General features: G+C 30.5%; 2 protein-coding genes across 2 annotated transcripts; both read right to left on the bottom strand.

Moving 5' to 3' along the window:
• Nucleotides 1-4,875: 4,875 nt before the first annotated feature.
• LOC132735817 (uncharacterized) lies at nucleotides 4,876-7,494 on the bottom strand. Its single transcript, XM_060722820.1, has 3 exons — nucleotides 7,156-7,494; nucleotides 5,997-6,086; nucleotides 4,876-5,470 (listed from the first exon to the last, which is right to left on the bottom strand). Exons 1-3 carry the CDS (start codon nucleotides 7,451-7,453, stop codon nucleotides 5,055-5,057), a joined length of 804 nt encoding a protein of 267 aa, XP_060578803.1. The 5' UTR covers nucleotides 7,454-7,494; the 3' UTR covers nucleotides 4,876-5,054.
• Nucleotides 7,495-23,431: 15,937 nt separating this feature from the next.
• LOC132735814 (complement C1q tumor necrosis factor-related protein 5-like) lies at nucleotides 23,432-25,908 on the bottom strand. Its single transcript, XM_060722815.1, has 3 exons — nucleotides 25,752-25,908; nucleotides 24,353-24,439; nucleotides 23,432-23,851 (listed from the first exon to the last, which is right to left on the bottom strand). Exons 1-3 carry the CDS (start codon nucleotides 25,906-25,908, stop codon nucleotides 23,436-23,438), a joined length of 660 nt encoding a protein of 219 aa, XP_060578798.1. The 3' UTR covers nucleotides 23,432-23,435.
• Between the last annotated feature and the right edge of the window lie 533 nt (nucleotides 25,909-26,441).

The raw sequence follows: 26,441 nt of genomic DNA, 5'->3' as shown, positions 1-26,441 counted from the left end.
CTTTATACTATACTATTATATTACTAGCTTAATTTGAAACCCCTCCGCCAGGACCTTTTCAAACATGTATGTCTCAAATTTAAATGTTATCTACCCTAATTATCATTTCATTAGTTCGTCATGATTCTTGGGCTTAGACCTTCAAGCTATGTCTTCATCTTAAACGCTTGTTAAGAAATGTGCCATGATTTCATGGGAAATTCTGTTCAAACATATTTGTTTCAATAATTTAATCGTTGTACATAATGTACATAATTCAAGCGTAAAATCACAGAATTCCGTGCGTAAATTTCACATTTTTGATGTGCAAATGTGTAACTACGTTAATATCATTTTACAGTTTAAAGATTTGTATCTGTCGTACATTAATAGAAAGATCAAACGTTTGTATTCCGCAGAATAATTTGCATCACAATATACGTCAAATACATAAGACACATTATGCTAATGTATAAATGTATATCCCTTTAGAAACGGCACACACGAATATGAAGGAGTTCGAATAATGATTTAAGAGTTTGTTAGATGCTTGTGACCGAGCTGAATGAGAAATTATTTGTCACAAAATGTACATAAAGTAGTATTTCGACTTCAAAATACATAATCACTTTTATGTACAAATTGCCAGAAAGCAAAAGAAGTGTAACGTTTCTATGAGTAGATTCCTGTATGTCGGGATACTAAAAATATAACATTATATAGAATTTGCCTTAGTCTACCTGCAAATGATTCCATAAATTATTGGTGATGTTTAGGAAATTTTCAGTGTATAGTTGTAGTTGGTGGTTATTTGTTTTCGACTCAGAGTTTCCAATAGAAACGTTCTTTAAAGGCTGTTCCAGTGGGTTGAGAAAAAACTGGCGTTTAATTTATAGTGTGTAGAAACATTTTTAGAACAACGAATTTTGAAAACGTTGATAAAGCTTTGTTTGTTTATTTCATTTCACTCTAAAAATTTTCATGCGAAATACAAAGTATCAATAGTGAAAAGTTAAATGTGAAATTTTACTCGTTTGCGACATTGAAATGGCGTCCTTGATTTGATTGTTTTAGCATTGTGCTGGTTTGGTGCAACATTGTGACGTCAACACTTTTAACGTCTGTAGAGCGTAAACGACTTAATGAATGATATTGGTGGTTGTATTCATTTTCTTAGTTAGACCATTTTCTGTCATTCTAGATAGTTTTCACAACAATATTCGACAGAAAATGTTTTTATTTCTATTAATTATCAAACATTAATTAATTAAGAATAAATATACAATCAAAATAGATGTACTGATTATAAGTGACAGTGTTTTATACACCTCAATAAGAAACTTAGACTGTTTTTGTAAAAACGCACTTAATTATACAGACTTTAAACAGACTTCATAATATGTGATAACTATTGCAAAAGTTGGCATTAGTATGGTATTTTCACAGTTACAATTTCGAAAATAAGCGCAACAGGTTAAATAATGTATTGTGATGGGTAGTGCACCGTGAAGCTATAACGGTAAAAGTTTGGTACTTACGGATTAACCGGGGGGAAATAGTCACATGTACCGAGTTCCGGAGGACATCTATTGTTCCAGTGACCTTAAACGAATCGTCGAAAACATTAAATTAAGAGAAGTTTTTTTTTATTGTAGATCAACAATTACGCTGTGGACGGCACGTTATAGAATTACTTACTTCTATCGAGAGAAATAGTCAAGTGAAATCAAAACTATTGCAAAATTGAGAACTTTTCGACCCTTTAGATCAAATAATGAATATGAAAACTACATAAATCTGAATCTTACAAAATATGATCGTTTATTCTTTTGCCAGTTTAGAAGCAGTATATTGGCACTTGGAATAGAAAATGGTCGCTTTATAGAAAAAATGGTTGAACAGATGATATGTAGACTTTGGCCCTCAAACAACGAAAAAGACGAAAAACGTGTTTACCTTGCAGACAATTGCAAATTAAAACATTTAATTTGTGTATTTCCTAGCACATGTGCTCAATTTGTTGTAAGTGATTATCTCCACAGACGTTCTGTTATGTACTCTAATTGAACCAAATACTATTCACTTATGAAAGACGAACTAAATTTTATACGGATATGATAAGACTGTTATGTAATCTAGATTTATTCATGTCATGACTGTAAATTGCCATATTCACTTTTTACAATTACTGTGAGAGTTTCATTAACTATTGAAGATACCGTTATCGTAATTTACTCAAGCATATCAAAATACGTGTATTCCATTTGTAATATTAGACATAAATAACACTCATCCTTTATTCAATTTATTCCATTTAAATTTAATTATAAGCTGAGTTTAGTATAACACATGAAAGGTGTGTAATAATTAGCGGAATCCCGAGGCGAAGTCGAGGGTAAGAGTTCTTTTACGAGGGATGATATTTCTACTGTTACCCACAAACCCATGTGTTATTTATTTCATTACCCCGAACAAATACTGTGATGATCTGAACTTGTAAACTAAATCTAACTGTAACAAAAATAAACCAACAGTTACAATAACTTAACTGTCCTGTTTGTCAGTAATATACACATTAACTCAAATTGTATTTGAAAACAATCAATAATAAATATCTAAATACATAATGACGACATTATTATATGATATCTGGTGACTTATAGGCCCATTGGACCTGGTGGGAGCATATTGAATGAGTGTAGGTTCAATACTGAATTTTTAACTAGTTAACGAGTATAAAAAAGAGTTCAGAAGATTTAGTAATGAAGCTACACGATTATAATATTCTATTTAAAACACACAGAAACAATAATGTTTCTTTAATTTATACTCTTGAGGTATAAAGCTGACATTTAGCGCGTCTTTACTATGTCTTGGTAAAGTAAAGTAAAAAAATCATTCTAATTTCAACGTATTTCATTTATAATGCAGAAATGAAGTCAATTATTGTCATTGATGATACATTAAAAAAGGGCAATAAACGATAAAATATGTGTTAAATGTAAATTTACAAAAGCTATCCCTATTCATTTGTAACAATCACTGTTTTCATTAAAACTTCGGATTTCTTTTTGTGGATTGTATTGATTGGCATTACCGAATTTCTTAAATAAGAAAAATGTATTGTAGCTTAATTATATTAAGTTAGGTAAAGATAGAAAAATTCTTTGGCATTATACGAGATGTATTTGAATGCTCTTTACGTAATTTCCTGTCTCATTTAATAGATAAATACAGAATCCCTAAAGAAAGCCCAACACGGCAAAATTTTAAATGTTGCAGGCTCGGTTTGATTGAGCCTGTTCATGGACGGTACTGAAAAGTGCAAGTTACCGTCCACGCCCCCTAGCACCGGCTTAAGCAGAATTCAACATTTAAACGTGAAACAGTAAAATTTTGAATTTAGAAACATCCGCAGATGTGTTCATACATTATCACATTTCATAATAATAATCTCATATAATTTTCATGATATGTTCATGTCTGTAGTATCCATACAATATATGGTGATGTTGATATATGTATCATGTTACATAACCGCTCTGTATCAGCCACTTAAATACCAAGTAGTGTGCAATAGTCGCTCGTAGTGAATAAACGTATAAAACATACGCTGTGTTGCTTTCTGGGCTCTCGACCCGAGAGACATGAAGCCGATATTACAATGGCATGTGTCATTTATGTATTATATGATATATGATGTATTCGTATATGTAATATGGTGATGAGTATTTTGTTCCTAAAATAGAGAAAATAACAATCCCTTAAAGAAAACCCAATACGGCATAATTGAAAATGTTGGTTTCAGGATCGGTTTGATTGAGCCTGTTCATGAAAGGTACTGTTAAGTGCAAACTACCGTTCACGCGCCCTAGCACCGTTTTAAGCAGAACTAAACATTTATTATGAACTGCTAAAATTTTGAATTTTGAAACATCCGCAGATGTATTCATATGGTGGTTATCATGGAACCTTCAATGTGACACGTAAGTGCCATTCCATGAAAAGCTGCATATGGTCCCCAAGTAAAAAATGCGTATGCCCTAAACGAGAAAACAATGGGCGGAACTAAATAAAATGGAATTTTGAAAGGGGATTAGAGGTTATGATGCCTGCATATCACAGATAAGACGTCAAAAGACAAATCTAAAAAGCAGGCCACAAATCCTAAGGGTGATTCAACAGTATTCAAGTGAGGAATACTGGAACCACCCAACAAGAAAAAAGCCAAATAGAAATACCTAAATTACTACAAGCACAACAATAATGTCGTGCTGAACGATCTTTAAGGCTCGGAAATATAACATCTCTGATTGAATGTACGGGGCGACTTTTACAACCTCCACACTGCACAAACAAAGTAAAACCAAGTAATAAAATTTCTGTTGTTCTATGATGTTCTGTATAACGCAAACGACCTCACGTCAAAATTTATGAACTGCCTTGGAACGTTTCAATGAGTTGCAAAATCGCAAAAGGTATGTGATTAATATTATTAACATGAACAAAAGAATATGAATTTCTAAACGATACTTTCAAAAAAGTATGTGTTATTCATAATTTCATTATAATTGTTGTTACATTTTTTTTGCTGTAAAATTTGCTAATTAAATTTATGTTTTTATTAAGAATTATCTGTCATTGCACCAACATTCAGACACACGTACATCCCATTGTTTCCTCCTAAAGTTCCTAAACATGGGATATTAAACATCCAGTTATAATATACGATGTCAAACATTTGGTGGTGAACAGTGTTTCAAAGTAAGGATTAAGTTAAAACTATTGATGGACTTGGGTATCCATCATATAATAGCGCATGATATTCATCCGTTAATATTGTAAAAATAATAGTATTGCAAAAAAGTATACAAAAAGAACAAATGTTTACATGCCATATTTATTTGAAAATACGTGACAATATAGTTGTTTATGTTTACTGATAAACATAGCAAAATAATATCTTTTTGAAGACTTGTAATCAAAATATTCGTCACAGACGATCATCAATGTATGAATATTTGTAACAAAATAGATATATAATGTCATATACAAAAGTTGAATGATTTATTCCTTCATTTATTGATAAGTACTCCACTAAATGTGTTCATCCTTAGTGAGTCTTGTTGTAGCTGGCGGTTAGAAGCTGACGATGTTGATTTGACCCAAACCTTTTCACCTGATCTTACTCTCACTATTGCTCCAACAGTACTACAGGTGTAATAATTCCCATCATAGTTTGAATCTAATGCAATAGCTTCACCTTCTAACACCAGACCAATAAAAGCATATTTATTAGCATAAGCACATGTATGAACAACAAACTGGTAAAGTCCTCCAACGGGTGCCGTGAAAAATCCCGTTGACGTGTCGTAACCTGTTCCCTCGTTAAACAGACTTTTCGTAAATATTATAATCTCATCACTAGTATCAAGAACCAAATCTGCCACGTGATGTGCATGGAAAGCTATCGGAGGTCGTTCAAGTTTTCCTGATATAGAAACAAGTGATGTAAGTACGTGTTTCTTAAAATTGTTTCTGTATGATTTATTTCTTGTTTGTATATTGGGTAATTTTATATAATCATAAGAATTTTAATGCGTATCAATAACCGATGATTGAATTTAAAGAACAGCCAGACTTCCTGAATTTAATTTGGCATTCCATTTATAATATTAGCGTTGGGGAAATATCTTATGGATATATTCAAAAATGTAAAACATAATATTCTAAAGCTATAATAGAAACATGTTTACAAAATGAAGATGATAAATTGTATTCATAATTCGTATATATACATGTTATTGAATAAGTTTAAGGACGATAGTTGGACCAGTTTATATTTACAGCAACATGCTAGTTGAACAAGTTCTCAATATTTCAAACTGACCATTGATGTATTGTAGTACGTGAATGCACTTTAAAACGACCAAATGAACATCTTATAATCAAATAAAATTTTATGAAACACAGTTTTTGAAAATTATCATTACATTGATATAAAGTGAGAAAAATACCTTGAAGTTGAATAAGTTCCTCTTCTCTTTTAGCTTTCATGTCACTTGTGAGGTTTGTTCTTGTCTCCTCAAATAATTTCGTGAACGATTCTGTAACAAAAGTATTAAATTAAATTATTAACCGTTACCAAAGTTTAATAAGTATTATATATGTCATTATGTGTGCATATGAACTGTATGCAGAACGTGTTGCTGATAACACTAAACTTTGTTCGAAACCTTGAACGATTCTGTAAAAAATATATCAATGTTAAAATACTCTGTAACCAAAGTTCAATGTATGTTATTATGTGTACATATGAACCTAGTGCAGAAAGTTTTGCTGATATCACGGAACTTTATTCGAAACCTTATTTTACATAGTCAGTAGAGTTACTTCTAAAATAAAACTTAAGTGAAGAAAAACAACTTGCGTTCTAATTCAATTTTCACCGCTCTCCTCCTATAATTGAGTTTAAATTGAAATTTTTAGAATTTTTATTGGCTGACGTGGTAGTCATTTTCTGACGTAATTCAATATAAAATGAATGTAGTAAAATCAGAGAATCAGTTGACTACAAAAATGATATGATGAGTCAGCGTATACCGAAAACCATAAATATTGCAAATCTTCATAAAAATTTAAGATACAGCAGTGTTTTTGATGCAACAAATAGAAACAGCTCGAGATTGATTATCAATCAATTTAATGAAAATTTACATGTAAACACTTTATTTTTTATTGTTTTTTTATACATGATTTTCTTTTTCACTTTCCTTTATTTTGTATTGATTTATGTTTATAATAATGTAATTTAACGTCTCGTTTCGAAACGAGACGGGCTAAGCGAACTGAAAATATATTATACGTTTGCGGCAATGAAAGGTATGCCATATTCTACGATAAATACAAATAGAAATGTTAGATAAATATGTCAGCATAGCAACCGATGTATGGAGTGTTTTTATCTTTTTTTTAAGCATTTATCATAAAACAGATTATCTCATTTCAATTTTAATAAAGCTATACGAACTATTAATTAATTTTGATTAAGACTTAAACAACAATCAGTTGTAAATTATATGCTAAAGTTATAAGTCATTTTTCGCATTCTATCAGTAATTTTTCAGGATACAAATATCATTTTCTAACCATGTAGATTTGATGTTTATATTTTACCTTCTCTCCTTTTTATCTCGTCACTTCTCCTTAACATTTCGTCTGTTATGTTCCCCATCATGTCTGCAAACATGTCCGTAACAGTTTGTTTAATGTCACCTAATGTGCTGATGACATTATCCTCAGTTTTCTTAATTTCATTCACCATTGTTTCTACCTTAATTTCAGTTCTTATCATTTTTTCTAAAAGCTGTTCTTCATATGCAAATTTAGAACATAAAGGTTCTTTAGCCTCCAAGACATGAAAGCTATACATTCCAAAGATAACTAAAAACGCAACTAAAGTTATGAAAGTCATTTTAAATAAGTTACTACGAAATGTTTAAAAACACACTCTGAATCTCAAAACGTTATTAAAACTGTTGTGTTTTATAAAATGGAAATATGCCGACTTTTTTAAAAAGAGGCCCGTACGAAAACATTTGATTAAGGTTCTTTAGCACGTTTAGGGAACGTTTAGCATACTTCAAAACAATAGCCTAATATGTTTGTGTCGGCAACATAGAAAAATTTAGTTATGTAAGAAATATTATTAAATAAATGATAGGATACTTAGCATAATATCTTAATAATCATTATATAATAATACTCGTGCTGTTTATCTCCGCATTAACGGTATTGCACGGTCGTGCATATTTTGATGTGATGTCATTTGCGCTATACAAATATAGAGTAAAGACGCGCTAAATGATAGCGTAATACTATAAACGTGTCAATGAAATTTGCACCTTTTTAATATTTTTGGCATCATGTAAAGTGAATATTATATGCGTATATATTACCTTCATTACAATATTTATTGAACTCGTTGAATAAAATAAAGTTATCATTTTATTCAATTCGTTTAATGAATTCAGTATTGGAACTGTGTTGCTAGACTTTGTTCGGGGATGCGTCCAAAACCGCCTTTCCTTGTTAATCTTGTTCATCATCTGTTGACTTACATTCAATATCCTCTATTTAATGTACGAAACATATATTCATTGCATAAAACTTGTTATTGATGATTAATTAACTCATATTCATGAAGGTCACAGCCTTCGCTATAAAAGTACGTATATAAAGAAAATACATTTTATGTGTCCATTATCAAAATAAATGATTTTATATTCGTACATACGTTCTTTCATTTTTATTTCAGTATCGTCGATATTTCATGACAACCCTTTTTAAACAAAAGGTTAAGACTCGATGAATTCCAGCTAACCGGAAATTGTGAGCTGTAATGCGCTTTAGAGTGGATGTTTGTGTTTTTAGACTTTTATAATATAAAAACTATTCATATTGCATTTGTATTTAATGCTTATAATGCCAACTCATCACGTGGTCAAAATTCGATTATGCAAAGACGGTACAATAAGAGAGAATAGGTTCACATGTCTGAAAATGTGATGTCTACATTTAATTTCAACTGCTAACAATTTCTTATATTTGAAATTAGTTATCATTTGGCAAAAAAAAACGACTTTTACGCATGCGTTAACACTGTTGAATGTTGTTGTTATATAGTATCCATAGCTTTGTTACTATCTCTGAATTCTATTTCCCTACCCCTGATCATTTGTTAAAATCTTTAATAAGTTCATCGGGATTTACTTGAATTTCAATAATCTCAAACATATTACTTTGATTTTAATAATTAACATGTTATTTGTAAATACTATTTAGTAATGTAATGATATTTTTTATAAGTAAAGCAACACTCTTCCCGGTCCTTCTTTCAAATAGAAAACGTAATTATATAATTGTTTATAACATTTTATCTTAATTATCTAAATCATTATATTGTTTGATTATAAGAAATTTTTCTGAGTGGTCCTCGCATTAAATAAATGATAAGTTTCCTCATATTTAACGAGACACTCTGATAAAGACATTAAGGATACAATGGGTGCCGTTATACAACAATGATAAAACCGGTAACAATAAGATATATCAATAAAAAACAACATTATAGCGGACGCTATTACTTAATATATATACAGTGCCTCAGACTGGAAATGTGTGTGTTTTTATTTATTTCGTGCACAGGAGACACTATGTCGTGTGCTTGAGTAACTTAGTCGTTACACGAGATTATTAAGTCGTTGGCACGAGTTACTAAGTCGTGCGCACGAGTTACTAAGTCCTGAGCATTATTTAATAACCAAGTCTCGGGCATAATCTTGGGGGAATCTTATGTCCGGAAATCTTATAAAAATAGTTCTGTAAGATCTTGCGAGAATACTGTTCAGTTTATCCGCTGTCTATCAAAACAATCTTTGGTGAGCGCAGGGCACTAGATGAAACTGCATCTCGTAAGAATCTCCGTATCGTATACATATTTCTCTCCCTTGGAATTACAGGTGTCTACAATGGATGATAATCACATGCTATCTCCCTAAGTTTGGACGACATACTACTATTAAGATATATATTATGGAGAAATATTATCAAATCGTGCGTACGATATATTTTGTCTTGCGCATGAGTTATGTAGGAGTGCACATGAGATAATAAATAAGATAGGCAAGAGATACGGTGTCGTGCACATAAATTACTCAGTCGTTTGCACGAGTTACTAAGTTCTCCATTCAAATTACTTAGTCGTGCGCACGATTCTAAGAAGTACACACAAGTTAAGAGGTACGCACGAGTTACCAAGTCTTGAGCACTAGTTACTATGTGACATCAAAATTAATAAGGCATTTTCGACTGGCCACTTCGGGACTAACAGCAATGGCTCTATCAAGTAATAAAACGCAGGGCTTATTACTTTGCAAGTTATTGATTGGACAAAGATTTTAAGTGAATTGAAGTAAAATTAATATCATTAATTCGTTACATAAGATACTTTAGAGATATATGGACAAGTACAGCCAGAATAAGATCTATATGAAAATCTGGAAACAAAGTGATCCCTCGGAAGCATTAATCACTACAAAATGACACGAGAATTGCAGACTCGGTTTGATTGAGTCTGTACATGAGGGGTAATGAATAAATGAAACATCCCTTACGCACCCTAACACCGGCTTGAGCGGTACTCAATTCTCAACATTTAATAGTGCTGGCATCAATGATGCCGAAGGACCAGAACAATATAACAAAACTGAAGCGAGCCGATTCGCTACTTCATAATGTAGCTGATATGTATCTAAATCTGGAAAAAGGCAGATTTCTCGAGAGCAATAAAAACAAAGCAAATAGCTGACAGTTGCAGACTCGGTTTTATGTTATGAGATATATGTCATGTACACTTAGCAAAAGTGCTAAGTACTCCGATGATTTTCTTTTTTCAAAAAATGTTTTATCAATTCTAAATTTTTACAATTATAAAATTTCATGTTTGCTTCATGATGTTTGCACGATAATGTGAACTTTATTCACAAAAATAATGACATATTCAAAGGAAAGATTGACAACTGAAATTCGCAAAATGTTTGAGATCTTTGTTTTAAGCGTATGCATATATGCATGACTCACAGTCCGATACGTCAAGGTTCTAGTTCTGATTTATAACAAAGCAAGACGACAACCAATACCAGTACCACCATGTTATTTACTGAGACTTGTTAAGGTTGTCAGGTAATACACATCATGGAAACAATTAAATATGTTATTTGTGATCCATTAGTTTCAATCAAATATTTACAATGTTGCACGTGCAAATGCACGTACTTTGAAATCCTTTAAAAGGTGTTCAGTAATGTTTTTACTTTTAAGGAGTAGAACAGAATAGAAGTTTATCTTAGACTATAAGATATACAATGTTCATGTTGAGTAAAATAATTCTATTGCAGAAATATAAATCAAGATTATTCTTATTGACACTAACTTAACATGGTAAAGTGCATTCCCTATGGTGGTCCTTTTGTTAAGAATGTCAGTTTTTTTTATAATAACACTTTACATTAATGTTTGTCATAGATTTAATTTCACTTGCGTATATTATTTGTTTTAATAAACACAGAAACTTCAATTGCTTTAAATTACATTTCAACAAAACATACATAAACATAAGATTCCCTTCTTTGCTGTTATGAATTCAGTCTTTTTCTGCTATAAGATACTAACATAAACTAATAATGGAAATATGCAAAATAAAACATGGTATGAATAATATTCGTCACAACATATATAGACACATCATAGATAAATTAACAATTTTCGACTTATTTCACAAAACACTACTGTTATTAAGAGTCTCAAGAAATGTATTGGAGCAGTTTTCATCAAAACGTTTACGTTTTACGTCAGCTTATAACACTGAAATCAGATTTTACTCCCATCAATGTTTAATGATTTTTTTATAATTCAGTAACTGACAAGTACTCCACTAAATGTGTTCATCCTATAAAAGTCGTGATATAGCTGGCGGTTAGAAGCTGACGATGTGGATTTGACCCAAACTTTTTCTCCTGATCTAACTCTTATTATTGCTCCAAATGTATTGCAGCCATAAGACTTATCACCATAGTTAGAATCTGATGCAATAACGTTATCTTCCAACACCAGGCCAAGATATGCAAAATTATCTTGACGAGCACGTGTATGAACAGAAAACTGGTACAGTACATGTGCCGTGAACAAGCCCGTTGACGTGTCGTCGTTTGTGAATGTCTTCTCGAATTTGAGTACCTCATTCGATGTATCAAGAAGCATGCCTTTTAAGAGATGTGCGTAGAAAGCGATCGGAGGTTGTTCGATTTTTCCTGAGTATAGAAATAATACTTTTTATTTTATATCTAAGATATTTAAACCAAGGGGCCTATGCAAGTAACAAAACCTTATATTAATATCAGACTTATATATATAATTTAAATAATTCAAATAAAAAATCTAGAATGTGTGAATGTAAACAAAATTATCTGGACGTCTTACGAGAGTTAGAAAAGTACATATGGAGCAACATTGTTTGTAATATATTATTGACCACGGGATATACCAATATAAAACATGAGTCAGGTTAGCAACAATTTAATTTTGCTATGATTAGTTGTAGATAAATAGAAATCAAGCACAATTGATGAAAAAAACAGGTAGCAATACCCTGGAGTAGAAAAAGTTTCTCTTTTTCAGCCTCGATGTCACTTGTCAGGTTTTTCCTTGTTTCCTCAAATGATGTTTTGAACGTTTCTGTAATAAAGTATGAACATTCTATTAACTAATATGTAACCAAAGTTAAGGGGTATTCTGTACGCACAGCATCCTTTCTCTATAGCTGTTATAATTTCTCGTTCCCCTGTAAAGCATGTAGCGTTGATAATCTAAATGTAATTCATTCTCAAAACAATTAATGGAATTTTTAGGCGTATGTGTCATTTGTTTAAAGAAACTGATATATTTAATCTGATTTTTGGAACATAAATAGTTTTATACATTGTATATAGCTTACAGATAGTTAAATATTGCAAATTTATTATGTTTTAAACTTCTTTTTTATCACTTTAAATTAACAATTCAATATAAATGTTTAAGAAATATTGATCTATATATTACAAAAAATTACAAATTAAACTATACATTATTGGAAATATGCACAACGTATAAAGTTTATTTCTTATTTTATTTAAACTGTTTCGGTTAACATGTTTTACACACCTCCGGAAAGGATGCCATTTCGAAGCTAATTCTTTAGTACATTAATGTAAATACATCATTACAAGAAGCAACAACAACAATTGAATTGTGCTATATAACTGACTGGTAGAACCGTAAAATAACATCTTATTTACACAACAGAAAATAATGTAATGAATTAAGCTCAACCAATATACTGTTTAAACAATATGTACAAGAGGTGGTAGTCTAACAAAAGTTGTAATTCAGTGTATTTAGTACGAGAATTTTCTCCTTTTTATTTCGTCACCTCTTTTTAACATGTCATCGGTTATGTTCCCTCTCATATCGGCAAACATGTCCGTAAAATAAGCAACTGTTTGTTTAATGTCGCCTAATGCACTAATGACATTTGCCTCAGTTTTCTTAATAACATTTACCATTGTTTCTACCTTAATTTCAGTCCTTATCATTTTTTTTCTAAAAACTGCTCTTCGTATGCAAATTTAGAACATACAGGCTCTCTTGCCTCAGAGAAATTATAACTATATATTCCGACGAAAATAACGAACGCAAATAACAGTGAGAACCTCATTTTCATTAGTAAAGTTGCAACATAAAGTCTGAGAAGCTTTCTGGATGGAACCCTGTTAGGGATGGATAGAACCCTGTTAGAGAAACTATTGTATTTATTCAAAGAAAATCTGCGTGTTCGAAAATGAGGCCCGTATGTGTGTATTACTATCATTATGTTCCGGTACAAAGAGTTCAATACTGAGATAAATTTAGTTTAGGTATACTAATGTTATTGGTATTTTCATATCATAAATATTCTGATAATTTTGAGTTTATATTGGGGTATATGATGCTTTTATCGTAGCAGACCATATATCGTATTTTATTCATAGAACATACAACATGAAATCATTACTGGAGCCTAGAAGATAATCTGATAGAACTCAGTTGCTAAAGTATATGAATAAATCCCGCCATTGTTCGTTTAAAATAGAGGCATTGGGTTTTATAATGTATAGTTTACAAAGTGAATCATCAAGGAACAAATTGTTTGACAAACTGTGTAAATATCACCACGAGATCTCCTTTATCTGTGTAACGACGGTGACATCGCTTAAGCAGCGTATTTATGCCTTGATATTTATTTATTGCTCCAGCACTGTGGGTATTACCTAGCATCAAACGTAAATCCTGTTTTTGATATTTTATGTTTTGTGCTAGTTACTAAGAAACATTTGGATCTTTCTTTCGATCCTTTTTCGATTCATTATACTATTCAGTTTTTAAGAATTAATTTCACTAGCTTCTTAAAGACTTTGTAACTAGCTAAACACGGACAAAACATTTACAAAGCAATAGAGCCAACAGATTGCTGAGATAATAAGCAATGCGTGACTTTTTGGGGGGGAATTTTAACCAGGACATCAAAACCTTATAGCTGTCAGGCAATTAATACATTTATTTGGTATAATGGGCCTTAAAACCTGGAGCTAGTGTCCTACCTCTGGATCACTGCCTGTGCTAGTGGTTGAAGCGCTGTCGCTCGATAGAGGGCATAACCATAGCTATCATCGTTAATCATGGAAATTGTTAAAGTAATAGTTTATCTCTTTCCAGGACTACGTGGACTAAACGATAGCATTTGGCATTTTTTGCTTATAAATATTTCTGAAATATATTTTAAAGTTGAAACGCAGAAACATCAAAAAATCGTTTTAAAAGGACTTAAAGAATTTAAAGTGTCTTTACAAAATTATCCTAGGCACATTATCATGGAAATTCATAGTTAACCAAATTGAAGCCTTGATCATTGCGAAACCCTCCTACCGGACCTACAAAGTTAGCACAACAAATAAACATTTATCTATATCTTTATTGTCATAGCATCGCTTGTTTATAAATATATTCTGGCGTATATCTTATAGCAAACACGCAGAAACATCACAAATCATGATAAAGGAAACTAAAAAATCAAAGTATATCTTTATGGCACCCTGATAAAATAAGAATACTCTAAATAGATGCCAATTTTATTATGGCTTCAATTAATTTTATCAAATAAATTTACATAACCCATGCGGTGTCTCCAAAAATATATGAAATACCATTATAACTCAGCAGGTTTAACTTAATGGTAGGTAAATAACTTGACACGTATCAGATATCATAAAATTGAATTTTAACAATATCTTCGGTAAATATAGTGAAAACGCCCTGTAATGCAATAAAATACTCTTCTAACAGATTAAAAAGTTACCTGACGATAGATTATCTATTCAGTTAAAGATTTTATGATGCATATAGAAACTCCATGTGTTTTGTTTTTTATTATTCATTTATTGTAAATTAACTTTTACAAACTATTTAAATATAATATCACCATCCAAAGTAAGCACCTTTTTCTATAACAAAAACACACAACAAACAACAAGCGCATCCGAGCAAAGAGCAATTTATAAATTGTTGACGTAATTGCATGAAAGAATAATTTACCATTATACATTTAATATAAATATGAATAAAGTATATCAATCGACTGATCTTTTTTGGGAAGGTTATACTTAGGCAAATTCTTAACAGAATAATTTATTACTGAAAATTAATGCCCATGTACTTTTCATCTACCGCGTGAATTCCCACATACTGACAGCAAAAGTTTTTATAAATAACCATTAATGGACTCTAAAATGAAATTTTCAACATTTTCTGATCGTTTATTTCCTCATTTTTTTATTTCAAATTTGTTAAATAAAACGAACTTGCATTATCCGCAATAAAGTAGAAAAATATTTGAAATTAATTATTTGTTAGCAATTAACTCGATATTTGGAGAAACTCCTAGTTTAAGGTTTGATATAACCGGAGTTAATGAATCACGTATGTTTTTAAAACAATATATTTTGAAGTGTTATCTTAACGAAAGAAATCCAACTTAGTACTAGGTCATAAGCTCCATGAACTATGTAACCAGGTCTTTCCTTAACAGAAAGATCGTTATACGAGTCTGATTTCCAACTTACAAACCATTTGGTTTAGCAGAACTGCACTGAAATATGGATATCCCTTAGAAACAAGTCGAGTGAAGCAGATTGATTTTCTTTACATAGACCACACTTCCTAACTGAGAATTAAGTGACAGCACAATAAGAAACATAAGAAACAAATCAGCATAATTCTATAAAATACATACAATTGATTCCAAGATCTTTAAGAATGATATATTTTAATAAAGAAAGTAATGTGCTGACCTTTAATACCAATTGTATTATTATACATTAATTCAAATCGTTATTTTTTGACAGTGTCACGAAATTTGTTTGTGCACATTCGTAATAACAGACTTATTTTGATCGAGATCATGAAAGATTCTGATAGGTGCAATCCGCTAGCAGCTGCTAAAGCAGTATTAGGTTCTTTTAATACAATTTAATATTAAGATTGATTATCCCGAGGCACAAGAAAATTATTGTAACTCTGAGATGATTTGTTAAAGAATACTGGCTCTTGTTACTGGGTCGGGTGGGGGCTGCGTTCATTGAACGCCACCTTTCTTTGTTGATCTTGTTTATCATATTTTATATAGAAAGTCACTTATCAAACTAAAGGAATATTGGTCATTATAAACGAGTACAAGCACATGACTGACGAACCGTTTCTAGAGTTACCAGGCATTACTCATTTATAATGTTAGTAGAAAAATCTGTATAAAAAAAGCACTTTTACATTACAGAAACCGTTGGTGTAATAACGCCCTTTAAAGTTCGATTGATGTCGTTGCTATAAATGTATCAAAATCTTAAATAATAAAACTAACAATAAGTGACAGAAACGAAGGAACATTTCGTTAACTATTCCAATATATTTTTATCCAGACTTGCTTTTACTTATTTAATTTTTATTCTGAATATTTAATTCCATTTGAACAACTACTTGAAGCTGTTTATTGAGTTTTAAGAATTTAAACTTTTTAATGGTCGTACATATTTAATGATTTATTTCCACATTGAAGGCTGACTGATTTGTTTGTTTTCCAATGTTTTAAGATAATCTTAATTATAGTAACGATCAAGAATATCATGCAAATTGTTATAATCATAAGTAACTAAGTTGTAACTTGAAATCATTAACAAGCCCTCTTACCGAACCTAATTTTATAAAAAAAAAAGAAGAAAAAAAGTAAACATAAATATTATTGCATTATTGAAAGGAAAACAATTTTATTCTTATCTTATTATTTAGTGTTTTATTTTAAGAATTTTGGTCTATATCTTATACAACTATCTTTATATCGGACACGGAGGTAATATTTTTGTTCGCATTTCATGAAAATCGTGATGAAAAAATAAAACAACAAGGCGTGTCTTTACAACACCCTGAAAAATCCTAGCTGTTGGCAACATGATAAGAGCATCAATGAATTTCATTTATTCAACATAAATTAAGAGGTGTTATTTTTTACCAGGATGTATTTGATAATCTATACAAACACATCCTATTCCCGAAAAAAAGCAAGTTTTAACTCTTCAAAGAAAGGTGCTTTGTAAGTTACCATGTAATTTTATACTTAATTAATCTTTCCCTAAAAAAAATTGAATGTTATAATAACCATGATATTGCTTATTAGCAGATATTTGTTTTGTTTGCATTTATCAGGTTTATCATATTGAAAGCCTTACATTTTGTTACTGTTGAATCCTAAACAATATCATAATTCATATCTCGGTTAACATGTAGTACCATAAATCACTTTATTCCTCTAAATGCAACAAGAAAAGCTAACAGTTTTCAAAAAGTTTCATTTTTCTTCACACATATCTTTCTCTATAATTTCTCTCCCATTGCAAATATAAATTAAACACTCTATAGTTTCAAGAGTGCTGATTCAAACATACATTAAAACTTAAAGAAAAAATAATAGATACAAACGTTTCTCAAATTTAAATTATGATGTTTAGAAAATGTGCTTATTTAAATATTATACATAACAGTAATATAATAATAATAAATTAAATGATAATAATGATGATAATAATAATGATGATAATAATAATAATAATAATAATAATAATAATAATAATGATTTCATTGACTTTATTAGTTTATTCTGATATTCGGGTGTAGTATTTATTACAGGAAGGTTGTTTGTTTGTACATTAGCTGTACAGGCACAATAAGCTATGTTCACTTCTTATCAACATTTGTATGAATGTGCTTATATACACAGAAGAAAAGCCTGTGTCTCCTATTTTGAAGAATGTGGATTGAAAAAATTATGTTTAGATATATAATTGAAAAGGTACATATAGAATCCTATAAATACACTTGGTGTGAAAAGAATACACAGAACAATTTCATATATCATTTTGTTATTGAATGTGTAACGAATAATGATGTTAGAAAAAGTATATTGTCGAAAATATTGGACAACGTAGCTTTTACAACTTAGGAACTTACGAATATACGTCAATGAAGCATTTATTATAAGAAATAAGGTAATATAATAAGCACTAAGGTATGATTGATACCGCAATTATGGCATCTTTCAATAAGAGGTTATTTTGTTGACCTTATATTCATATGTTCTGCATTATTTCGTTTCAGCTAGGTTCTTATATCCTCAATTAAATCATGATCAAATTTGACTTATATCATTAAAATACTAAGTCATCTTATAATGATATAAACTTACAATAGTTAAGAAGATTATAAACAATTAAAAATTGAATATTATTTTATGTTTTTTATAAACTAAGATGACGATATATATTATTGTCATACACTGCTATTTTGAATATCTAGGTCCTCATATGTTTAAATAAATATATCAGTTTTTGCATAAAACGATTGTATATTTTGTTAACCACCTTAAGCAAAGTTTTGGCAAGTATTTTTTTTAATTTGATGGCAACATTTCAACTCATATGAAGATGGCAGCTTGAACAAACAGCGATGACTCCGCCCGCCAATTGTCGCTCAGCTCAATATACAGTAGTGGTTCGTACGTAGGATTCAGTTGTAAACAATTAATATCTAGGTCCTCATATGTTTAAATAAATATATCAGTTTTTGCATAAAACGATTGTATATTTTCTTAACCACCTTAAGCGAAGTTTTGGCAAGTATTTTTTTTTAATTTAATGGCAACATTTCAACTCATATGATGATGACAGCTTGAACAAACAGTGATTACTCCGCCCGCCACTTGTCGCTCAGGTCAATAGACAGTAGTGGTTCGTCTATAGGATTCAGTTGTAAACAATTAATATCTAGGTCCTCATATGTTTAAATAAATATATCAGTTTTTGCATAAAACGATTGTATATTTTGTTAACCACCTTAAGCAAAGTTTTGGCAAGTATTTTTTTTAATTTGATGGCAACATTTCAACTCATATGAAGATGGCAGCTTGAACAAACAGCGATGACTTCGCCAGCCAATTGTCGCTCAGCTCAATATACAGTAGTGGTTCGTACGTAGGATTCAGTTGTAAACAATTAAAACAGTTGCAAAATTGTTATTAGTTTGTTGTTGCCTTCATCCTCTGGTAACAGTTCCAAATGTCATCCCTGATTCCTCGGGGCAACAGTTTTGACTGATCCACTGACTGTTGAAATAGACTCTTTACTAAATTTTGACTTACATGTATCTAACATTTGCAAAAAGGCTGCAAAACAAATCAACATTCTTGCTAGACTGAGTAAATTCTTAAATCAAAATACTAGATTGTTAATCTAGAAATCCTTTGTTCGTTCAAATTTTAACTATTGTCCTTTAGTTTGGCATTTTTGTAGTAAACAAAATACTGAAAAACTTGAAAAGTTACAACATAGATCATTGAAGATAGTTTTTGAGGATTACAGCTCATCATATGAATTTCTTTTAAGTAAAGCTAATATGCCAACTTTACATATCAGTAGATTAAGACAATTAGCTATTGAAGTTTTTAAATGTTTGCAAAATATATCACCAAAATATGTTCAAGAACTAATTAAAGTAAATTCCTTTTATTACTCTTTTAGAAATAACAACACACTTGAAGTTCCTAGAGTAAATACAGAGACTTATGGTAAGAAAAGCTTTCGCTATGAGGCCACCCAGGTCTGGAATAGCCTCCCGAATGAACTAAGAACAGAAACTGATTACGGTGAATTTCGGAGGCTTATCCAAACCTGGAGTGGCTTCAAATGCAAATGTTCTATGTGTGCCTAAGTGTTATGTTTTTTGTTGAGTTTTGAAATGTGAATCAAATGAATCTGCATGCTTCTTTTGTTTCTTGTTTTGTTTTTCCTGTATTTCTGTCTGCCATAGGGTAATGCTGTATAAGACCTGTTTTATCATGTAATGCTTTTCATGTGCTTCTTGTGTGTATATTTGTATAGTCATTTGTCAGTGCATGTTAGTGTTTGTATATGTGACAGCTGCTGATCAGCTTTTCATATATCCCATAAAGGGAACAATAGCTTCTTTAAGTCTATTTTTACCTTTTTATTTCTACTTTTATTTTATTTTAGTTCTAATTAATTAAGTAAATAACTTAGACCATGAATTTATCTAGGCCAACTCAGATCAGCATCTGTTACACAAACATTTCAACATTTTAAGTTTTATTATTATGATACTTGTACATGTTTAAGTTACACCCACATTTTCATGACTGAGTACAAATCAGATGCTGCTACTGATATGTGCTCAAGCATCATACTGGAAATTGGGTCAACTATATTTAAATAAAATAAAATTGAATCAGTTACTTTAATTTATTTTAAAAAATTAAATTTTTAAAAAATTATAATCCTTTTTCTGATTTTAGGGTTGTGTACATAAAAAGAATTCTTGTATGATGTAATTTTATGTGATGTTTGATTGTAATGTATATTTGCTTTTAATCATTTAATGCTTTCTTACCCATATTTATATGTGCTGATAAATCTTAACTGTTTTACAGAGTCTTTCATAAATGTACATTGATCTTCTTAATACTTTTATATTTTTCTTTTATACAGATTGTTTGTTTGAATTGTTATAGGATAATAAGTTTTGTCGGAAAATAGCTTACATAGCTAATGTTTATATGTTTTTATGAAACCGACTTTAAATAAAGATTATCTTATCTTATCTTATATCTTATCTTATCTTATCCACAAACACCCATGAAATAACTGTATTATGTTAACCATGATATTTTTTATAAAATCTTTGTTTTTGTTACTCTCTTGTTGGAAAGAGTGCATTCATTCAAAGCACCGTTAAACAAGTGATATTTACACAACAGTCCTGTTCCTGTTTATTTTTTATATACACTATTTTTCCTCTTAGCATATTTTAAAGCAACATACTGACATACAAGTTTTACCAGTGACCATTTTTCAATATTGTGGTAAACATTGATTAAATCTTATACTGTCATTAATTTAAAATATCAATTATAAGTTTGTTATTATAAGTTTTCATTGGTATAATGGCGCAATCCGAGAGTTCGTAGAATTTCATAAAGCGTCTTTTTTTATTCGCTGAGTAATCAATGTCTATAGCAACACTCATTGGCACTCCTGGGGCACGTTAAAAATTAAATTTTTACTTCTTTTTGGAACTGATAAGCATTTGCCTTGTGTGCATTTCTGTTAACGTTTAACTCCGCGTGAACATTTTAAATGTTATATTATTAACAATAATATTGATAGCGTTGTCACTGACCAGCAATTCAAAATCATGACGTCAATGGGTGACGTCGACGTAAAAGCTAATAATAAATTTTGCAAGGGTTGAGACAAGACGCATAGAGAAGCATTAAATAATCCTGTCTACAGCCTAGATCTATCCCGATTTTTTTCTGGACATTAAAGCAGATATACTAGGGTTACGGTTTGAGAATTCCAACAAGCGTCGTATGTATACTCAAATTGTTGTTTTGTCTGGTTCAGTGATACATACATACACACAATGGTTGCAGAAACAAAAACATGCATTTAGATCCACGGTACTTGCGTTGAAAAAGGGCAAATGAGGCTCTGGTGTTATCGTGACGTCATTTGCTTACGCTGACATGCTCCAGTCGTAACATTTTCATTGTTTAATTTATTTACATAATATTTATACATCATTTGCAAAAATGGCAGAACCTTAATAAAATCATGATATATTTGAATAAAGAAATCTGTGTTCCTAACGAAATCTTATAATTCCTGGTTTATATACTGATATCAACATCGGCAATCTGTTAGGAAAATACTTTAAGAAATAATAAGAAATTGAACATTAGCCAAAGAAACAGTATACCACAGCAGGTCCACACAAGTAGACTTAACGTCACTTTACAGAAGTTGAAAAAATTGAAACATTTTTTCAATAAGGTGGTTATACATGAGTGAATCATCTTTATTAATAAACTGTAGATGATGTATTATTTATGAATGATGCATGCTTGTTATATTTATGTCCTGAAAACCTTTGTATCAATAAAAATCAGTGTACACATTAAGTATGAGTGGCTATTTTTACCACAACAAATATAACGTAAGATATATTATTTTCTGAAACCTTTGTAAGAATAAAAGATCTAAAAGATCTAAAAAGGTTTCTTGATAAAAGTGATATAAGGGAACAGACTGCATGAACATCATATTTATTTCATTTAGCTTATTTTCAATATTTCTTTCATAAATACAAATATAATGCTGCTATTTAACAGTAAATGAAATTTAATTGCTGTTTAAGGGTGAGAATTGTTGAAATATTAACTTCATCAAATAAATCTTTAAAGTTGACATGATTCTGCATGTGGTGTCGGTAACATTCCATATGCCGTCCTCTAGTAGTAGCAGTATAACATAACCTCTTTCAATTTCTATTTGGTTGAGCGATTGGAGAATTTTATGCCGAGTTTAAATGACAAAAATTCCGACAATAGATAAGCGTTGAATTATAGTGGCGTATATTAACTCTCATGTGTAGATAAGCTACATGTATATAGCTTTCTTATAAGCAAGGATTTCTTAATATCTTGATGACAAATTTGTTGACCGGTAAACAAAATGGATTCCGAAGAGACAGATCGTGTGAGGACCATATATGTCAATAAATTCTAAAAGGCCATTCCAGTAACCAAGGCATCTTACATAATATCTTTTTAGGCCTAGGAAAAGAACAGAAATTCCCTTCTATAACCTTCTTTTCAAATTCTATATTACTGTACTTATACCACATTGCTTTCATAGCGGCAAAAAGAAAAATTTTAGATACAGTTCCTGTGGTTTAAAGCAGCACCCCCTACATATTCATGCTCATTTTCATGATTTTTTTGTAACTATTTTTAAAGTCAGCTATTGTGTTATGAACAACGAAAGCGCTTTACACATTACAAGCGACACGTACAACTCATGTAATTGCCAAAAGTGGACAAAATAAGCTAACACAGCCCTAGTCTTGCAGTGAAAATATGGTGACAAAAGCTGCAAAATTAATCATAAATCGCATATAACATGCAAACTATTGCTTTCATCTTGAGTCTTTTCCCTGTTCTTAAAATGTACATTTTTCACAATTTTGATATTTTAATATTTTGGCTCATCTATAGGCATGCAGCTTGTCAAGAGACAAATCATAGTCTGAACCTGATGTGATTACGAGTATTAATCAACAGAATCAATTTACACCAACCTAATTACGTTTCGTATTAACACTGAAATAGGTTTATTAACATTATTGTTTATTTGTTGATTTTTACTTCAGTTATTCACTAGTAGTCCACTAAATGTGTTGAACCTATATACACTTTGATAAAGCTGGTAGTTAGAACCTGACGCTGTGGATTTGACCCAAATTTTGGCTCCTGATTTTACTCTTACTATTGCACCAAACGTATTACAGCCATATGTATTATCAGCATCGTAAGCATGTGCTGCAATAACGTTTCCTTCCAACACCAATCCAAGATAAGCATGTTTTTCTTTATAAGGACATGTATGAACAACAAACTGGTACAGTCCACCAACAGGAGCTGTGAACAAGCCTGTGGACGTGTCGTAACCTGTTCCCTCGTTAGTGAATGTCTTCTCGAATATGAGAATCTCATCCGTTGTATCAAGTATCATGTCTTTCAACTGATGTGCGTAGAAAGCGATCGGAGGTTGTTCAAGTTTTCCTGCGTGTAGAAATAATATTTATGTATATTATATTGTAATACATAAGATCGTTGTTTTTTGTAGGGCAGGTTATTCTGGGTTTCCGTTTTGTATTGTCAATGTAAAATATCAAAGTAAATGTATTTTGTGTTTTTAATAATTTATTTGAACTAACGCGATTATTTTTGTAAAAAGTAAAACAAATATCTAAGATACTTAAATCAAGGGGCATATACAAATAGCAAAACCCTATACTTATATCAGACAAATAGCTATACAGTTTAAATAATTCAAATAATTAAAAACTAGAATGCAAAATTGTAAACACAATCACTTAAACGTCATATGATATTTCTACATATGGAGCAACATATTATTATATTAACATAGTTTGTTATATATTATTGACCAATGATATACCAAGATAAAACATGAGTCAAGAAGGGAACAATTTATTTTACTATGATCCGTTGTAGATAGAAAGAAATCAAACACAAATGATATACAATAGGTAACAATACCTTGAAGTTGAACAAGTTTCTCTTTTTCAGCCTCGATACCACTTGTTAGGCTTTTCCTTATTTCCTCAGATAATGTTTTGAACGATTCTGTAATTAAGTATGAAAATCTATAAAGTAATACCTAACCCAAGTTTAAGGGTATTTATTACGCAAGATTTCAAGTAAGCATCCTATCACTATAGTTGCAATATTTTTGGTATTCCTTGGAATTAAAAAAAAGTAAAGCATGTATCGTTTATTATCTTTGTGTCATTCATTACATGCTCTGGATATTGTAGTCACATTATGCCTATCTAAAGGTATATAGTGAGTGAACAGGTGAGAGTCAAAATAAATTTTCATTTTGCCATAATTCCTTTTGATTTAATAATTTACTTGGCATAAGCCATAAATAGCGCATTGATCCAAACGAAATATCTGTAAATATCATTTAGAATTTACCTCTTACGTTCAATTTATAAAAAGAGTAGGGCAGTTTTTTTTATACTTTAGCCAGATTTTAAATTTTATCCTAAACATTTTCAAATATAATCCGTTGGTAACAGTCAATGTTTTGAAATGTAAAGTCAATTCAACTCAACTTGACTTTGAGAATATGAGCATAATGTCAATTTGTTTAAAACAATAAATGGAAATATAAGGCATATACATATATACAAAAAAACACATGTGTTTTTTTGTAGAAATTGGTATATTAAACGTCATTTCTGCAACATAGATAGTTTTATACATTGTATATATAGTTGACAGATAAACGTAATTATATATAGCAGAAATATATTGTTTTGTACTTTATTTCTCATTAACAAATCAATAAGAATTATTGAGATATGCAATGTATTTTCATCTTTAAAACCAACAATTACAAAACTATATATAATTAGAAACATGCACAAAGTATAAACTTTATTTTTTTGTTTTATTTTAATTGTTTCCGTTAACATGTTTATACACTTTCTAAAAGGATGCCATTTCGAAGTTAGTTCATAAATTTAAGTACATCAGTACGAGAAGCAACAACACCAATTGAATTGTGCTTTACAAATGACTGGGTAAAATAACATCTTATTTACACAATTATAAAACAATGTAATAAATAAAGCTCAGCCAATAAAACTGAATACAATATTTACAAGAGGGGATGTGTATACAAAAGCTGTAATTCAGTGTATATAGCACGAGAATTTTCCAAGAAAAAAGTCTCATAAGTTTGGAACTGTTACGCTAGGGGGAGTTACTCAATTAACATTATAGATTTTGAATTCATCATTTAGCTCCCTTGACTGAGACACCACAAAAAATACAATAGTTTGTATATACATTTTTTTAACTTAGCATTTAAAAGTTTAATATGCTGTAAGAAATGTGAATTTGATGTGAAATAACTGTTTTATTATACCTTCACTCCTTTTTATCTCCTCGCCTCTCTTTATCATCTCATCGGTTATGTTTCCTCTCATATCTGCAAACATGTCTGTAAAATCAGCAACTGCTCGTTTAATGTCACCTAACGTACTGATGACATTATCCTCGGTTTTTTTAATTTCATTTACCATTGTTTCTACCTTAATTTCAGTCCTTATCATTTTCTCTAAAAGCTGTTCTTCATATGAAAATTTTGAACATACAGGCTCTCTAGCCTCAGAAAAATTATAACTATATATTCCAATGACAATAACAAATGAAAATAACAGTGAGAACCTCATTTTCATTAGGTAAGTTGTTACATAAAATCTGAGAAGCTTCATGGATTGAACCCTGTTCGAGAAACTCTTGTATTTATTCACGGAAATTCTGTGTGTTTGAAAATGAGGCCCGTATATGTATGTTATTATCATTATATTTAAGCACAAATGTAAGGAAATCGCAATGCATTAGATTTTTTTACATCACAAAAACTATTTCGAAGAGGAACAAAATCTCACGACTCAAGTCATACAATACACGGATTTTTATGCATTAACAGCAGTTACAATAACAACAGACAGAATAAAATATTTTGAATTAATAGGCGCGACTCGTTTGCCATCAATTTCTTCTGTGTTGATATTGCGATACATTTTGTTTAATATTATAATCAATGATGTTG

Source organism: Ruditapes philippinarum, unplaced genomic scaffold, assembly GCF_026571515.1.
Source record: "Ruditapes philippinarum isolate M1 unplaced genomic scaffold, ASM2657151v2 ctg4652_1_1_1_1, whole genome shotgun sequence".
Lineage (NCBI taxonomy): Eukaryota > Metazoa > Mollusca > Bivalvia > Venerida > Veneridae > Ruditapes > Ruditapes philippinarum.
Note: the sequence above shows the minus strand (reverse complement) of the source record. Positions and strands in the feature narration are given on the sequence as shown.